The 19,530-nt window shown below is 41.9% G+C and overlaps 1 protein-coding gene across 2 annotated transcripts in view; it reads left to right on the forward strand.

Moving 5' to 3' along the window:
• Positions 1 to 19,530, forward strand: part of anapc1 (anaphase promoting complex subunit 1) — a 64,188-nt gene that overhangs the window by 36,936 nt on the left and 7,722 nt on the right. For both annotated transcript variants that reach the window (XM_079513358.1, XM_079513359.1), the window contains exons 41-48: positions 766 to 910; positions 1,667 to 1,860; positions 6,030 to 6,116; positions 6,383 to 6,500; positions 11,072 to 11,149; positions 13,052 to 13,119; positions 13,491 to 13,629; positions 16,702 to 16,788. In XM_079513358.1, coding sequence (XP_079369484.1) covers positions 766 to 910; positions 1,667 to 1,860; positions 6,030 to 6,116; positions 6,383 to 6,500; positions 11,072 to 11,149; positions 13,052 to 13,119; positions 13,491 to 13,629; positions 16,702 to 16,788 — 916 coding nt within the window. The remainder of the gene's footprint in view (positions 1 to 765; positions 911 to 1,666; positions 1,861 to 6,029; positions 6,117 to 6,382; positions 6,501 to 11,071; positions 11,150 to 13,051; positions 13,120 to 13,490; positions 13,630 to 16,701; positions 16,789 to 19,530) is intronic.

A 19,530-nucleotide genomic window follows, 5' to 3' on the forward strand; every position in this document is an offset into this window, starting at 1 on the left:
CATAATTTACATATCAGAGAACAACCATAGTATCAAATACTCTGATAATACTGTAAATTGGTTCAGTTTTGGAGAGCAAGGAAATATCTTAAATTTTCCCCAAAAAGTGTATATGTTTTACTTTTTATTTACGGCTTAATCAAAGCTGTAAATAAAACAGCCATTTAAAAGTCAATGTCAAAAAAACAAAAGGAAGGTTCTGCACTAGGTAAAATAATAGTTTATGTACTGTTGACTAGATCAATCAATCAATAAATCAAGTGCTCTTTGAGGTTGATTAAATATAGACTAATATAAAGCTGTCCAACCCAGGGTATGGGTTCATACCTGTCTTTCACCTTTATTTATTCATTAGGAAGGTCAATTGAGAGCCAGCTCTCTACGTTACAAGATAATAAACAAGTGCAGCCAGATGTCAGAGTATTCTTCACAAGTGTTTTAAAGCGATCAAGAAACACGTTGGTGTCTCTGCTTCAATAAAGGATTTTTAAAGTGCTTTAGATGCCTTGATAGTTGCTAAGTCACTGCTTTTTATTAGTTCATTTCAATTTGAATGTCATTGAAATATCACGGTAAGGGTTTAATGTTTAATCAGTCAGCTGTACAGCTGTGTGGCTCTCCTTTCCCATGTTGGTACTTTACCATGTTTTCAACACTTGGTGTGTGTTCTATTTTCTAGTTTAAAGTAAACATAACCAAAAGAAGGCTCCGCAAATGGAGACAAAATGCTATCTGACTGACACTTAATCCTGTTCCTGTCATCAGCCAAGCCCATGACTACATCATCGCCGGTGCCTGTATGGCTGTGGGCTTCCGCTTTGCTGGTTCTGCCAACTCGGATGCCTTCGAATGCCTCTACAAGTTCGCCAGAAGCTTTATGAAGTGTCTGACCTCTGCCCCCGCCACTGTGGTCAGTAGCCTTTATGACCTGCAGATGCATCTGTATGTGCATGGTTTGTTTAGCAGCTGTTTACTTTAGGTTGTCTGTCTTTCTCTCGCTGGCTTTCAACAGACAAATTGGCTGTTGAACATAGATAGCCCTTAATACTACCTCATCATCCATACTATAGCAGCAATATTTAATGGTCAAGTTTTTGTCCATGTTTTGACATGTAGTGAGTTCCTTCCAAAGGAGACAAATGCTAGGCTTTGGAAGGAACTAACTGTCACCGCAATGGTGACAGTTCAGCGCACTTTAGCTCGTACTGATTGGTCGGCTGCTTTATCACAAGGTCCCTGCGGGTCCTTGCACCCTCTCTGTTCCAGGATGAATAAAGGCATGAAGTATGCAAACTTTTTGCATACTTCATGCCTTTATTGTATTTACCGCATTCTCCTTATTTTACATATTTGTTGATTTTATCAAGTTGCTTCATTATTTTATGATGGCCTTCTCACTTCATACTGTATGTAAGTTTGCATTGTATTGCATTTTAACCCATTTAGGCCTGACGTCGAAACTATATATACAGTATTCAAAGATTTGTGCCGTATTTTCACGATTTTTCAAAAATAGCAGATCTACAAGTTGCTATGAGCTTGTAGATCTGCTATTTTTCAATAGCTAAAGTATAACACAATGCTTTAAAAGATGTAATGCATGAAATGTTCTCTACTGTATGAATAAAGTTTGATTTAACGTGTTAAACGTGTCTCTCTCTCTCAGACCGGTCATTACAACCTGCAGACGTGTCTGTCCATGGTGCTGTTGTCCCTCTCCATGGTGATGTCGGGTTCAGGGAACCTCAAGGTTCTGCAGCTCTGTCGCTTCCTTCACAAGCGGACCAGCGGGGAGATGAACTATGGCTTCCACATGGCTCATCACATGGCCCTGGGCCTCCTGTTCCTGGGGGGAGGGAGGTGAGACAAGCAACGACGCGCGCGCGCACGCGCACACACATTTTCAGAGATAGTTTTCCCACAATACATGTTTTGCTTATAGGGTCACTGTTCTCTTTGTTTCTTAACCCATTTTGGGCGGGAACCCCTTTTGGTGTTTTAAACATGATGTTATAATTTAGCTATTGACAAATAGCAGATCTACAAGCTCATAGCGCGCCACCGAGTGGCGCGCTATGAGCTTGTAGATCTGCTATTTTTGAAAAATCGTGAAAATGTGGCACACATTTTTGAATATATATATATTAGACTTTTTATTAATTTCTAGCTGCCTTCTGGTGCCGATAGAGCACACACACACACACACACACACACACACACACACACACACACACACACACACACACACACAGTATAATGGTCTCCATAGGCGTTGGTTCTAAAATGCATATGAGTGAAGTGAGAAACAACCACAGTGATACACACAGGTGTAATCTACAAGCATAATATACAAAACAGGATACAAAGCAAGCACACGCATGTGACGCATGCACACACACTCCAGGTGAAAGCAATGACCCCCTAATTGAGTTCACCTATTAACCCACTTTAGTCATGGGGAGGATGTAGATGAAAGGGAGGAGATGAGTTAATGAGTGGTTTTTAGGCATGGGTTGTGTGCACTGTGTATATGAAGTACCTACGTACGTACGCCTACTTAAATATAGGTCATGCTCTTTCCTAGGAGGGGCCGAGGGGGTAACATGAAAATGAATGTGATGCACAGGACCTCAAACATAGATGGGTATGATTGAGGTCATACCCACTCACATACTGACTTGAGCAATTAACCCCGGCAGGAAGGAGGTGCAATTTACATTATGATGCACATAACTCCCCCCCCCCCCCCCCCCCCTCACACACACACACACACACACACACACACACACACACACACAGACAGCTAATTGTGGCCCGGAACATGGCATTGTGACTGTCACCCTTTGATGGAAGCAGAAAAGAAAGAGACGATTACATACACACAGGCATGCTGATGCTCATGCATGCTCATGAATTACACATTTGCGAAGGGATTTGCAATAGACTTTTTTTTTTTTTCACATGGGGGGCATGCACAAAAATGCATAGTTTTATATTGTATCTACTGTATGAAAGAAAACAGTAGAGGTGTGCACAAACACAAGTCCAACAAGTTCGAACCTTTCCAGAACGTACCTGAGGATAATTTGACCGTGTCTGAAACAGACTCTCATGATGACAGGACAGGGACAGCGAGTGCATTTTCCGTCGCCATACCATCCCCGTTGATAATAACCACAAATGTGTCATTCAATATGCAGGAACAGGGAATATGAATTTTTGACCATAATTTCAATGCATATGTCTAATTTTAATTTTTTTTAACGAAGGTTACATTTTACAAATAAAGCAGAACTGGTCCTCACAGGTCCTAATCTCTCAAGACAGATTCAGAGCTCCGCAGCAGAATCTGTCGGCAGCTCCTGTTACAATGTGTAGAGTGGTTGTTAGGAATGTAAACAAAGACACAAGCAAACGGAAGAGGAGGGGCCAAATGGGCCAAACTTCCTGTTATCCACATTCTATTGGGCACCGCCATAGAGTATAAAGAAGGATAGAGACCGAACTGGAGCGTTAGCCCCGCCCCCCCGCTATACATTTCAGTGGAAGTTGCTCAGTGGCGTTTTGAAGACTTCCGGAAGTATAATTAATTATAACTCAATGGCTCGAGCGAGCGGAAGTTTAGCCTAGCCCCGGACCTCAATTTTGAGGTCCGGGCTTACACATGTGACGTCATGAACGTCCGTCCACTTCCATTAAAGTGTTGCGATTCCACATTTCGCCAGTAGGTAGTGGCAGCTTCAACGTTGGATAGCTTTACTGGGGGCTTGGGCACCACCCCAGAATTCAAAGGAAAATACAGCAGAGGACACTGTTTTTCCTTTTTTTTTTGCCAATGGGTTCCCAGCTTGCATGGGTAAATCATTCAGAGTCACTTGCCAGAGAGCTGCAGCAATTTCAATAGTTCTGACACGTACCTGAGAGACGAGTCAATATTCTGAACCCAAACCCAAACACACATATCAGGTTCATATAAACACTGAATTTGGCCACTGGATTTTTATGAAAGACAATGAATGGAGCCCTCGCACTCATTGTGTGTTCCTAATCTTCCCCCACCTCAACCCATTTTTCTCTGGTCAGGACTTATTTGTAATGTCAAATGTAAAGGCAGGCAATTTGGCTGTATTGTGAGGTTATTTAGAGAGGGGTTTGTTCTGTATTGTGAGGTTATTTAGAGAGGGGTTTGTTCTGTATTGTGAGGTTATTTCGAGAGGGGTTTGTTCTGTTGTGGTTACAGAGCAGGCTCCAGGCTCCTCTTTCTTTGGTTCTTTACTTCTTTCATTTCCGTTTTATCAGTCACATGCTCTGGTTTCATTCATTGAACTCTCGGTCTAGCTCGTGCATTTTTCACATTCTATCTTTATCTCTGGAGGTTTTTCAACATCCGGTTTAAAAAAAAACCTACCTTCTACCTGAGTACATCACTTTGGTTTTGCTTGACTTGTCTATGTCTTCCTTTTCCGTCTTGCTGTCTCTGACACTCCCTGTCATCGCTGTATCATTCTCTTTCCACTTGGTTCGGGAGTTTCTGTTCCGATTCAAGTACAGAAGTACAGAAATAAAGAAGGATATATCAATGTATAGACTAACTTAATGTGAAATATGTAATTTGTGTACTAGTAATTCATTTGAATTTGGACAGCATGGAATTATAAACAAAATGACAATACTTTGAAAGAAGGCTGTGGTATGAGTTGTCGGTTTCTTCATGTAATTTAACAGTAAAATCCATTTGTGTATCTGGATGCCTGATGAAGGTCCGAGCGCCCACTCACTCACTGTACTCATTCAAGTACAAGAAGGGAATGTTGGAGGGGCATGCTCTGCAGACTGTGCTAACATAAATATAAAACGAGATAAAAAATAAATACTGGTTTATCGGTTTAACTGGAGCACCAATGATGGTGATTGACTAATAATCATCAAAAATAATATACTGTAAGGGTCCATTAATAAATGAGACTCAAAAACCTGGTTATTATCTCCATTGTGCATAATTTCTAGAGAATTAATTTTAAGAGAACACAGTTGACCCCACAAGTGACCCTTCCCTCTCCATAAAAACCCTTAATTTATGACCCAGCAACCATAATGGCTCTGTTAGTTGAAGTAGACACTTTAGAGCCAACTGTTATGTTTAAGTGGGTCTTTTGTGAGCTGGCTTGTACACCTACACTGTAAAGTCTTATGGAAAATGTAACCAAATGGACCCTAAGCGGTCCCTGCACACCCTCAAGAGTTAAATGAACACTCATGAATGATTTTACTGTGTGCTTTTAAAACGGAGTAAGCTATTGTTTAACCCATTAAAACCGGGGTGTCAAGTGTCATTTTAGATTTTAGCTAAAAATATATTATTTTATACTTTGGGTATTCAAAAATAGTGAAAATCTTTGAATATTTATATCTTTTAAAGCAAACATTTTTAACTCAAACCTTTGCATTTGTCTCTGGAAGAACATATTTTGAGATGGCGGTCTGCGACCAAATACATAGAATTTTGGGGGTCCTTGTCTCCTTGTCATGAAAAGGTTTGAGCACCACTGATATAGTAACATAAGTTTTCCAGAAAACGGTTAGGATTATTTATTAAGACATTTGTAGAACCGGCCCCAGGTCTTTAATGGGTTAAAGCAATGCTTTATGTGTATGAGTGTTTGTGTATAGATTGCTCTGTTTTGTTATTTTAATTCTACTGTCCATTTCCAAGTAGTATGTGTCTTGCTCACTCATTGTATACATTTGTTTCTCATTCAGAACTGTTTTCGAGTGCTATTTGATGTTATTAGTGCATGTGGCAGGTGGAGGTTGCTCTTATATTCCTATGATGCCCATAAACTATTTTCGGGCGGTGGAAAATCGAGGTGTGGAGGCCGCAAGGGCAGCCTGAACATCTATAATTCACATCATGTGCTTGTCCATTTCTGTGTAGTACTGTAAGTGTATCTGTGGGTACATTCCCCAGTGCACATCCCTGTATTGACTATCTTTATTTTTTTATTATTTTTTACTATGTTTTGTGTCAGGTACACTTTGAGCACCTCCAACTCATCCATTGCTGCCCTGCTGTGTGCCCTCTACCCCCACTTTCCTGTTCATAGCACTGACAACCGGTAAGGCAGGCACACACACACACACACACACACACACCCATCCAGACACAAAATATAAATATAATTCTTGGACAATTATATACTACTACTACTACTCATGTACCTTTGCTGACCTGGAAATTCCTCAAATTGAATTCCCCACACATGCCTCTGCTCTGCTGCAGTACTCTTCCTTTTACTATTACTGCTAATGATGTAGTAGTATTTCATGGTATTTTTTTGGTCTAGGTCAAAGTGTGAATGTCAGTGTACTGTTGTTCCCACAGCTATCACCTCCAGGCCCTGCGTCACCTGGTAGTGTTGGCTGCTGAGCCTCGTCTGCTGGTTCCGGTGGATGTGGATAGCCTCAAACCCTGCTACGCCCTCTTAGATGTCACCTATAAGGTAATGTATAGTCCACGTATAATGCATTACGGGTGGAATACAGTTTAAAACCAATGGTTTATAGTGCAGACCAGATTTGATCTTATTTGATATTAGAGGTCTGTTACTGTAGTGTAGGTGCAGTAGTTAGTTGTCCTTAAATAAAGATAGAAAAGGGCCTTACTCACTTGTCACTTGCTAACTTAGGTATTTTTTTCTATGCACATCTATGATCCATACAGATCAATCGTACTTTTTGAGGGGAGCTAGCCCCTCCTATGCACAGCTTTCCGGGTTTGTGTAAACACAAACATTGAAGACAAATGTGAGGACGCAAATTGTGATTGGCCAGAATGAGATGATGTATGATGATAGAGAGCGCCCCTCATTCACACGGGTGTGATTTTTTTTTAAATTCTGTACAATTTTAAACAACTTTTGTTTAAAAAAAATGTATACTTGTACTCATATTACAGTGTGGTGCGTAAATAGCCAAGTTTGTAGGTCTGCTAGTTCACATTCAAAATAAGGATGCCAGGTGGAAAGGGGCTTTAATTCCAATAATTGATTGGATTCCGCTGGTTTCACAATAGTGAATAAGTGACGTAGTACTAGTCTGTCATCATGGAATTAATATTATGTCTATGTAAATTCAGTGCAGTGTCTGGCTTCTGTCCATGTTTGGACAATGATGGATTAACGCTGATGTGACAAAGCACTGGTCGTTTCCTTTAGATGCTTCCCTAACACATTTGGTTATATGTTGACCTTCCTGTCTCCTCTGATGTAAATGAGGAATCTTTCAGCCATGACATTTCTGTCTCCGCCATCACTTCTCTCTCTCGCTCTGTGTGTGTGTGTGCCCATTTTGACCTGAGATCAGATTCTAAAAATGTCTTCTACATCCTGACAGTTTTCTGAAAAAGCTATGTTTCTATGTCAGTCGTTCTTCGATTTTTCAAAAATAGCAGACCTACAAGCTCGTAGCGCGCCACTCGGTGGCGCGCTATGAGCTTGTAGATCTGCTATTTTTCAATAGCTAAAGCATAACATAATGCTAACACCAAAAGGGGTTCCCGCCCAAATGGGTGAATATGTCTCTCTCTATGGATCCTCTTTCTAGAGCCTTCTCTTCGTCTCTTTGTCACAGATGTTCCTCTGAACCCTATAGCCCCTAGTTGTCACTTCCTCATGATAAGCTCTTTCAGATACACATACATACAGACAGTACATGTATGCATTGCACACATACACTACGTACACTGAAATGGATGCATGTGTGTACATAGCATTTACATTCAATAGATATAAATCAGGATGTCTTATCGCCTATAGATTGTGCACACTGCACACACATACAGTACATATAGTATGGTGTACACAGTATATATGTACGGACACACACACACACACACACACACACACACACACACACACACACACTCACACCCACACCCACACACACACATTACTAGTTTCAGTTCTTAATTTTGTAAGTGGTGCAACCACTTCCTTAAGTGACTATGTGTGTGGGTGGGTGTCTGGGTGCGTCTGAGCACGAAAACAGCATGGTTGTTTTTCACCACCTGTGCGCAACCTAACACACACACAAACACACGCACATATTAACTATATAAGGTGATTTCGGGTGTGCCAGTACAGTACAGTGACAGTACAGTACAGTGGAGGGTACAGTAGAGGGACCCCCACACGGTAACTTTGTCATTTCTCAACCGTTTCGGACGCGGGGCGGCTCGCCGCAATCGGGCCGGCACCCTGGGTGCGTTCCTGTGGGTCTGGAACCCCCCCCCCCCCCCGGGGACCCCCACACAGAGTTGCACCACTTACTTCACATGGGTGTGATTTTTCTTTTTTTCTCCCCATCCAGCAATCAGCATGTTCTGGTGTCGGTCCTTTTTTTGGTCGATTTTGCACCAGTCAGGCCTTGGTTTTATATATTAAAAGGAAGGCATGCTTCAACCTTATCGCTGTATGCTTGTCAGTGACATCACTAATGTGCGTACCCTTTCTGTGTACCTGCTCTGTGTGCTATGTTTAACTCAAACATTTACCCGTTTATGACTGTCGTCGTAAACTAGCTTCTACGTTCTGTGGTAATGACTCTGAGTACAGCACTGGGTACTCTGACAACGGTCACAATGAGTACTCTAACAACAACTACACTGGGTATTGCATAACTGGGTGTGGCATGAATTTCCCCGGTACCTAGGGGTGAGTTGTGCCAAGTGGGAGTTTAGATTGAATGCAAATTGTGTTGTGATGAAAACGTGGTTTAACCCATTTAGGACTGACCTCGAAATTTAAAAAAAATCTTCTAAATCCTCCAGTTTTCAAAAAATAAATATTTTCACGATTTTTCAAAAATAGCAGACCTACAAGCTCGTAGCGCACCACTCGGTGGCGCACTATGAGCTTGTAGATCTGCTTTTTTTCAATAGCTAAATTATAACAATGTTTAAAACACAAAGAGGTTTCCGCCCAACATGGGTTAAAACATGATTTAAACCTTCCATTTTATGTGTTACATTCACTTGCTGTAATTATGATAGCTTTCCTGTGATAGCTTTCCTTTGTCTACAAAAGCACTCGCTTTTGGGAACGTTTGAGTGATACAGTGGTGAGCAGTAGTAGTGTAGATTATTACATTATTGTCTTTGTATAATGTTTACGTGCCCTCTCCATCCTTTATCTAAACAGCAAACAATAGGTTGTACTGTATGTTCCTTATTTGTGCCGAATGTTCTCAGATACTATCAGCCCTAAAATGTTTGAAATAAGTGGAGTGCTCCAGGTAGACTGGAGCACTCCATGTATTTTATGAGGTATTTTTGCCCTGCTGTCAGTGATTTCTGCCCAGTTTGTTATAAAGCCAGCCATTGTTGTTGTGAGCATTAAATAACCTAGAGGTTTTACAGACTTGACTAATCCGACTTCCAGTACTTCCTTCACTTACAGTATGTAGAAAGATCTCATTCCTTTTTCTGTTTCTGAAAATATCCTTCACTTTCCATTAAATTAAGTCTATGCAGCAATACACATGTGCACGGACTGCACGTGTGTGCACACATTCCCCATGCTTACCGTGGACATCATTCATCAGATATGTCTGGTATGGGTTGCTTAATGGGGAGTGTATGTTGTTGTTCAGTGCTGCATACCAAATGTTCCCAAGCTAGACAATAAACGCATGCACGCACACACGCACGCACACACGCACACACACACACACACAGTCCTGACTCCCTACAGTTGAAGGACAGCTGAAGGTTGAAGGCGAACTGAAGGCTGCTTTATGTTCTTGGGACCACCTCAGTTCCAGCTATCATTTCAATTACTGTTCACAGCAGAACACTGAGATTGGCACTGTGGACATCAATCACGTCGTTTGTGTTGCGCTCACACATAAACACATAGGCCTCTATGTCAGAGACAATATGCATTACAGGGATAGAAGTTTAATACATGAGTATTCCTCTCTGAGTAAAGCAGGGATAAAATCAAAGCTATATTACAAAGATAAGAGAGCCCTTTGCCATGGCACCATGACTCTGATATTCAAATAGCCACAACATAACAAGGCCAAAGTTGAACAAACTAAGGTGTCATTTTACCATAAATCTTCCACACAGCACAATTGACCTTATGCAGACCGCGGCCATCTTGCCAGCAAGGTGCTAACTAGGTGCAACTTCCCATTGACAGCCCATTCATCCAGAAAACAGAAAAGTCCTATCTGATTGTATTTGACAACGTCAAACTCACCAAAATTGCAGCTGTGCGAAAAGCTTGAATTATCTTCTTTCTATCGTAAGTGTTTGTTTCATAAAAATCCACTGTAGACTTCCTGTCAAGAAATTCCTTGCAGGTGATTTTCTTTCTAAGTATTGGAGTTTGGAAGCAACCTTCTGCTGCCTGCAGTCCGAGAATGGCAGTGTCATCAGAGTATTTAAAGTATGTGATGTTGTTGGGTGAAGGGCTAATAGTCATTTGTGTGTAGAGGAAAGGACTGAGGACACAACCTTAAGGTGATTGGTTTGGACCATAAGGTGATTGGTTTGTAAGTCACACACAGCAGCAGAACTGGACAACTGTAACAGTTGCTAATGGACTAAATGGGTTAACCCACCACAAGAACACTGGCTTTTACTGTATTTTATTGTGCCGACTACCAGGGTTCTCCAAATAAAGGAGAGGTACATTTTGGTTTACCAATTAAACATGACTGGCATTAGTCAAACTTGCACTTTGTCAGGGGAATGTTCCCGACACACACCCACATCAGGAATGACAAATCCGCAATGATGATTTCAGACATACTTTGGAATCTCGGTGTTGCTATGGACTTGGAGGAATTATTGCTCTGGGTATCAGCCAGTTTACTAACCTGACTCCGCCAGATGGGGCAGCAGAGAGTACACAGGGTTCCCCCCCTCCTGGAACCCTGTGTACTCTCTGCTGCCCCATCTGGCGGAGTCAGGTTACCATTTTATCTCAAATCTGCTCGCATGTGCGTTACAGAGGGCAAAGCCTGCACGCTGCGATACATGAACACATTTATTTTCTTGTTTCAGGAGACCCAGTGGTACGAGGAGACAACGGTGGAATTGATGGCTCCCACCATGCTGCCTGAACTACAGCTTCTCAAACGGGTAATTGGGAATTGTAGTTTAATAGGATAACGTTAATATATTGTAGTGCGTTGTATCAATGGCTAATGAGCACTGCCCAACCTTAAACAAGTAATGCCCAAAATGTATGATTTATACAGTATCTAATACTCGTCATTACATGCCTAACTTCAAAACAAAAGCATCCACACTTTTAAACCCTTAGAAAATATGGGATCCCTGTATTTGTAGATGCATCTTACGCAAAGCAAATGTACTGCAAGCAGCCACTAAGGAAAGTTTGAGATACTTAACAATAACATTTAGTTTGAGTTGGAAAGATTTCTGAATTAAATCAAAATGAAAAGACAAACCCATTTCACAATTACGCCTTCCTCTGCCTTTCTCTTCACTGTGGTCATTTCATTGTTCAGAGTCGTGAGTTGACAATTCTGCAGATGGATTTCATAGTGTGGCCTATTGTGTAAACATGAATAAGGTAACTGCACCTAAAATGGGTGCACAGCCTTAATCTCGTTTTAAGTGTTTTAATGAGAGACACAAACAATTATTATTTCTCATTTTGAGCCAAAGTTATACAGAGCTTTGGAGTGCAACAGTTTGCATGTGAGTGTGTTGGTGTAGCAGTTGAGAGTGTTGGTTTAGCAAAACAGCAATTTCCCCAATTACTGTAAATTCTGAAAGGTCAGGGCATGTCTTTATTTAACTTAAACTCGTTTCCTCAAGTCTTGGAGAAACCAGAGGTCATACTAGCATACAAAACAGTGGTTGGTCAAATGTGTAGCTTGTCTTGTGACTGTACCTTTTCCCATTTTTAGAATGTGATAGTTTTAGTTAGTTGCCTTTTTATGACCAGGTCATGTTGGCAGTTGGACCAAAACAGTTTGAGATTCTGATGAGAAAAGCACAGTGCAGTGATGTTTTCCTGGCCAATGAATCGTACATTGGCTGGTTTCACAGTACACAGTATGTGATTGTATGCTGTTGTAGTGCTTGGGTGTAATTTGAGTTTTGGTTCCATGTCTGCTCCCTTTTAGGCTCTAGTACACAGCAATGCCAACTATATTCCGACATGAAGTCATTTAGTACATTATATTTTATATATTATAATAAAACATTAATTCTAAGTATTAAGAGAAGATTAGTTCAAAATAAATCCTCAATGATCCCTGGGATTTTCTATAATGATAATGCATTTTATTTATATAGCACCTTTTTAAAACAATGTTCCAAAGTGGTGCACAGAGCAGGGTGAAAACAAAACAAAGAAAAAAATACATGAAGTCAAAAAACAACAAAAGCAAATACAGTAAAAATACAGGAAATACAGTGGCGACTGTGGCTCAGGAGGTAGAGCAGGTCGTCCAATGATCCATGGGTCGGCGGTTCGAATCCCGGCTCCTCCTGTCTACATGTCGAAGTGTCCTTGGGCAAGACACTGAACCCCAAATTGCTCCCGATGTGCTGGTTGGTACCTTGCATGGCTTCTTCCGCAATCGGTGTATGAATGTGTGTGTGAATGGGTGAATGTAATGCACAATATGTAAAGCGCCTTGGATAAAGGCGCTATATAAATGCACCATTTACCATTTACAGTAACACTATTTAAATATGTACAGTTACGTAACATTTGGTGTAGAGGTACGTTTTTAATTGAGATTTAAAAACGGGCACGGAGGGTGCTAGCCTTAGCTGTGTCGGCAGTGCATTCCACAACGTAGGTGCCCGGGCGGAAAATGCCCGATCACCGCGTGTAATTCAATTAGTCCTAGGGACATCAAGGAGGGCCTTATCTGACGATCTAAGGGTGCGTTCTGGTTTGTGTGGGGAGAGCATATCGAGTATATAATACAATGCTTCTTTGTATTTAAACAACAGAACAGTGTAGCATTAAAATATATGTTTTGTTGTTTATTGTTGCAGATCAAGGTGAAGGGGCCACGTTACTGGGAATTGTCCATCGACCTTAGCAAAGGAACCCAACATCTGGAGTAAGACCTTTGCTTTAAAGGCAATTTTTGACACCCAAATTACAATTAGTAAATATGAATGCATTCAGTGTATTTGTCTTTTCGTTTTTAATTTACACTGTGGTGTTGATAATGTTGTAGTTTCTGATGTCATCGTGTCCAGGAAAAAACGTTGTGTTTCTCTAACATATTTCTGTCCGCTTTGCTCTCTTTTCTTTTACCACTTTAATCTCCTTTTCCACCTTCTACTTGTACCCCCCCCCCCCCCCATGTTCCATTTTCTCATTCCCTTTCCTCCGTGTCTCTCCATTCTTTTTCCGTCCCTGTCTCTATCACCCCACTTTGTCCTGTCTCCCTCTATCATCTTCACATCGCTCTCCCCTCCCTCGCAGGTCCATTCTGACCAGAGATGGTGTGTTGTATGTGAAGCTGAGAGCGGGTCAGCTGCCTTACAAGGACGACCCTCATGGCTGGAAGAGCCTATTGGCCTGCAACGTCAACAGCCACAACTCTGAAGTCAGGGCCTTCAAGGTACACCGCAGAGCAAGCAAGGGGCCTGCATTTGGCTTCTACGTAAACATGTCCAGTTGGACAGGCTGTCAAACTGAGTTCAATCAGGCTCTCAAGACTCAGGATGATTTTGGGAAGAAGGGACAACATCCTTTACCATTTATTACTAGGCATGTAACAATTCACTCAACTCACAATACGATTCGTATCACGATATGAGGTTCACGATCCAGAAGAATTACTGTATATTTTATATCATTTATCTCCCCCCCCCACATTTTTTATTTAACTACATTGCAAAATAAGTAGCATTACTTTTGACAGTGCAGAAACATAATTGCCTTCCTTGATGTATAATTGAGCATCAACGATGCTGAGCACCTGGGCACAGTCACACAGTCTCATTTCTGTAAAATTACTTAATTTCTGTGCAACAACTGAAAACATGCTTTCTTGTTTAGAATCTAGCTCGAGTTAACATGTAAAAAAGCCTTCTTTGATGGCATCTTAGGATAGATGTAGATCTATTTGACAGTGCCTTCCTTGATGTATTAATGAGCATCAACATCACCTGGGCACAGACACACAGCTCCCCTCTACAGTGCTCTACTACTGAAAGTAGTAGAGCACTCTCCAGAAGCACTTGAATATGATGGAATATGATTAAAGCTCACATTTCATATCACACACACCATAATTCACTAGCCACCCTAAAAATAAAAAATATATATATATTGTTTTTTGAAAATCGATTTTATTATTTTATTATATCGATTCATATCGTCGGGATTAATATCGATATATATCGATATACGATAAACATGCCTATTTATTACCCTATCTACAGTATATGGCAATCGTTCTCACGCTGCTGCCACTGCATGTGGCCTGCCTTGTGGCTGTGTTTTGCCCAGCAGATGTGTGTGTGTGTGTACTCAAGAAAACAATAGGTTATTGATGAAAGTTAGCCACCCAAAGTGTGCACATTGCACAACTCCGGTCAACCCCCAACAACCCAGTTAATTCACCCTCTTTGCAGTCTGTACGTGTTGTGGAATACTTATAAAAAGCCATGGACACGACAGACAAAAAAAGTTAGTTTCAGAATCGTCTTCACTGAGTGTTCTTTTATTTTGTAAGCTTTTCAGCTGTAATTATGCTGACCCAAACACACAGATTATCTCAGAGGAGACTGTCCTAAAGTCGGCGCTTCGGTGCCACTGAAATGTTGTGACGACCCAAAAAATGTCAGCACTCCAGCATTATTTCCTCATTCATTCAGCCCAACTTCAAGTTCAAACTGTCGGCGTTGAAGCCAAGGAAACCAGGAGTTTGGAAGAGACACAAGCCAATTTCCAAATGCTTGTGGACGGGAGGTGATCTCCGCAGAGCGGACGCAGTAACTGCCTCTCACTGGCCGTGCGATCTGGCTGCAGCTCTCACACTAGTTCTCAACTTCTCAACAATAAATCAAATACTAAAATAAGTACAAACCTATACTAGGCTACACAAAATGTCTTATGTGAAAGTGTTGTTTATTTAATAAACAACGCTTTCACATAAGAAATAAAAACATAAGATACCTCCGTTCCCCACAACGCATCGCGTTCTTAATGAGACGTGTTTGAAATCACGCATGCACGCGCGCGCGCGCGCACACACACACACACACACACACACACACACACACACACACACACACACACACACACACACACACACACACACACACACACAAAAGAGCCTGTTTATGTGACACAACACAACACTGGAGTAGGAGATCGCACCAGCGATGGCCAGTCAGATATGTATCCGCTGTGCACAGCTTGATTCCCAGCCACAAACATTATTGAGCCAAACTAAAGTCTGGTCAGGGACCCATCCCGAACCGACTTTTTGTAAGCACTAAAAGGATTATGAATCGACCCTTAGACACTCAGATTTTACTGTGTGTACAGTATGTGTTAGTGGACTCGATGCTGCAACTATCCTTCATCATCCCACAACACTGGAGTAGGAGATCGCACCAGCGATGGCCAGTCAGATATGTATCCGCTGTGCACAGCTTGATTCCCAGCCACAAACATTATTGAGCCAAACTAAAGTCTGGTCAGGGACCCATCCCGAACCGACTTTTTGTAAGCACTAAAAGGATTATGAATCGACCCTTAGACACTCAGATTTTACTGTGTGTACAGTATGTGTTAGTGGACTCGATGCTGCAACTATCCTTCATCATCCCTTACTGTAAATACAATTTGATTAACCCAAATGCCTTAGTTGCAAATTAACTGTGACACAAAATGTCAGTGTTGTGTCTCAGCTAGCCTGGCCTAGCCAGGGTGCTTTCTGGTCTAGAGGGGCTGGCGAGCTTGGTGCAACCGCTGGATATTATTGGTTCACCGATCGGAGCACCTCCGCCCCTCTCCTCGCTGTTAGAAATCAGCGGAGGAAAGTGACGCCCCTCTGCACTGTAGTTCATTCCCACTCTTACTCTCCTAGACCAGGTTAATGTGTCATATTCCCCCAGGCTTTCATTTTTTGAGCCGAACACGAACGAAGATAAAAGCCTGGGTACAGAGGCTATGTCTCAGCTGATTAATTACCAGACATTTCCTTCTACTGTACCTCCCAATAGCTTGAGAGTGAGACAAACCTGAATTATACAGTGCCGGTCCAACTGCGAAGAGATTGGTAATAAACGAGTACTAGATTAGCCGATCTGGGGCACTGGGGGACGTTAATTGCCTTGCACCAGGGGGCACCAATATGCAAACAGGAATTAAATTGAATTGCTCCCCGGTTGGTTGGTACTGTATTGTCTAGTCTTGGCATGTTGTGGCTGCAGGCGTCACACTCAGCTGTGTCTTTGATCGTGTAGTCTGTGTTCTGCCACCGTGTGCATATTGTGTACCTCTCCATCACTAATTCCTGCGTGTGTGTGTGTGTGTGTGTGTGTGTGTGTGTGTGTGTGTGTGTGTGTGTGTGTGTGTGTGTGTGTGTGTGTGTGTGTGTGTGTGTGTGTGTGTGTGTGTGTGTGTGTGTGTGTGTGTGTGTGTGTGTGTGTGTGTGTGTGTGTGTGTGCGTCTACAGCCTGAGGCTATCTCTACATTCACCTCTGAGCCGGCCCTGGTGTCATTCGCGGAGTTCTTCTGTAAAGCCTCTGAGGCAATGAAACATGTGAGTTTTCCACACAACTCTTACAGTACAGCCCTGACATTTGTAGTGCTGATAACCAATCCCAAATACAAGTCACAGAGTCTTATCGAACATTACTTATTTGCAGGCTATCCAGGCCTTCTGTTTTAACCCATTTTGACCTGAGATGAGATTCTAAAAATGTCTTCTACATCCTGACAGTTTTCTGAAAAAGCTATGTTTCTATGTCAGTCGTTCTTTGATTTTTCGAAAATAGCAGACCTACAAGCTTGTAGCGCGCCACTCGGTGGCGCGCTATGAGCTTGTAGATCTGCTATTTTTCAATAGCTAAAGCATAACATAATGCTAACACCAAAAGGGGTTCCCGCCCAAAATGGGTGGGTTAATGCAAATGGTATAGATGCCCTTCCTGACTAGTTAAGTATATATCGATTGACAGTGTAAATTCCACAAATCTGTGTATGTACAGTATGTGAATGCATATCTCAGGAACTGTAGCCCGGCTCCATGCAGCCCCTGAATCGCTAGCCATGCCTGCAATCACCTACATTTGAATAAAGAATAGCTACCCATTTGTCAGTCTGAAAGCGGTACTCTTTTATACTCAAATAGGTAATTTAAAAATAAATGTCATATTCTTTGTTCAATACAGACATAGCTGTATTGGCTTTAATGGTAAATGTATAGCGCCTTTATCCAAGGCGCTTTACATAGATTGTGCATTACATTTACCCATTCACACACACACATTCATACACTGATGGCGGCAGAAACCATGCAAGGCACCAACCAGCACATCGGAGCAATTGGGGGTTCAGTGTCTTGCTCAAGGACACTTCGACACTAACTCTGAGGGAGCCCGGGTTCGAACTAGCAACCTTGTGGTTGCCATCCATCTACTCTACCCCTGAGCCGCGGCGGCATCAGTGTTGTTTTCGTCAGGCATGACGATAACGTAAATGACGACGTCAACGGCCCTTTTTTCAGGACGAATATCTGACGTTGACGGAATATTAGACTGAACATTTTAGTGGTTTGACTAACAAAGTTTCAGAATGCATGGAAATGTTCTGCCAATTGTGCGTGCAAAAATATCAGAAATGCTGCCGCTACTATGGCTGCATCCTGCCCGTGTGTGTGTGTGTGTGTGTGTGTGTGTGTGCATGCACACCCTCCCTCGGTTAATTGTTACTCTCTCGCACGCCACGCGCGCATCTCTCACACACACACACACACACACACACACACATGTATCAGATGCAAGCTTTGCATAGCCCGTTCGCATTTCCTACTTATGTGCTCTCCACTCGTAGCTTTTAAAAGTAATTTCCTCAGAAAAGTGACAGGTCCTAAACACATTCTCCATGACTGTAGGTATATATATTAAGAGTGACTAAATCTAATAAGCATTTCGTATGTTAATGTATAATAGAAACTCCATCTTACAAATACTGCAGGTAATTATTTTCTTTAAGATGTTGAGGGTAAAATGGCCTCAGACTTTAGATGTTTTGAATACCATGTGATTCTGCATAGGGCACCACCATTGTTATGTGTCATATTTTGCTTTGCAGTCGCTACTGTGCATGTGCAACCATCAGCAGAGTGTATAAGGGAAGAGAGATGGCTCACTGCTCTATAGCTTAGTTACATGATTTAACACCGGAACACCAACAATTAATTGCAAAAACCTCCAGCGATTAGTTGCCGATTTTAGTTGGCAACTAATTGAATAATCTATTTGATTACGATGAATCGGTTAATCGTTGCAGCCTTACACCAGGGCTCCACCGGGCGCGTCAGCGTCGCGTCTCCGTCACCGTCAGGGAATGTTCCCTTTTTAATCAATGAAGGGTGGCTCCACTGCCCGCGTTGACGGAGACGCGACGCGTGCATTAAAATTGAACCGGTGCGTTTTTTGACACACGCGACGGAGACGCAACGCGTCCGGTGGAGCCCTGGCGTTAGAATGATCTGTGTCTGCCGTGAAAATCGGGCGCCGTCCAAGAATGATGCAAAATGACGTACTGCTTTTTTATTATTTTGTACTGCTTGTTATTCTGATTTTTCTGTTTATATTGTTTTAAATTGCTTTATTCAAATAAAGATTTCAATCAAAATTACAGGACTGACATCATACTACCCACTGACAGCAGGCAATTGAGGTTCTCTTGACTATTTGGATCATGCAGTGCCATTCGTTACAGCCCGCACCGTTAAATGGAAGAAAATTCATAATTTTCTACCATAACGTCATGTAATTGAATTCACCAGGCGAAAACAGGAGAATTCCTGTTGCGGCCTATTTTTATTTATTTTTTATCTCAAGCTTGATCTCTCTGGCTCTATTTCACATTTCTCTCTCTGTGTCTTATCTCTTTATCTTTGTGCTATAATTGTAAACAGGATAATGTAGTGTTTGTTGGTGGTCAAGCACGACTCCTGTCTGTGTCTGGATTTAAAATGTGCGTGAAAGACTGTCCAACACTCTGCTACTGTGTCCATCTCTCTTCTCCCAAGCCTGATTTATGTCATGTGCCAAAAATAGCTGATCCAGAATCTCACAATGTGTTGCAATGCGGCACTTTGTGAACTTGTATCAGCTCTTTTCGGCATGCAACATCATCATACTATTATGTATTAATTAAGAATGTCTCCGTCGTATTGTCTCTCTCTACCAGGCTGTCTCGTTCAATGTCCGTTAACACACCCAGGCCCTGCTGTCTTTGTCCCATCGTTACGTGAATGAAGAACAATGTTTAC

The sequence above is a fragment of the Electrona antarctica genome (assembly GCF_951216825.1).
Source record: "Electrona antarctica genome assembly, chromosome: 10".
NCBI lineage: Eukaryota > Metazoa > Chordata > Actinopteri > Myctophiformes > Myctophidae > Electrona > Electrona antarctica.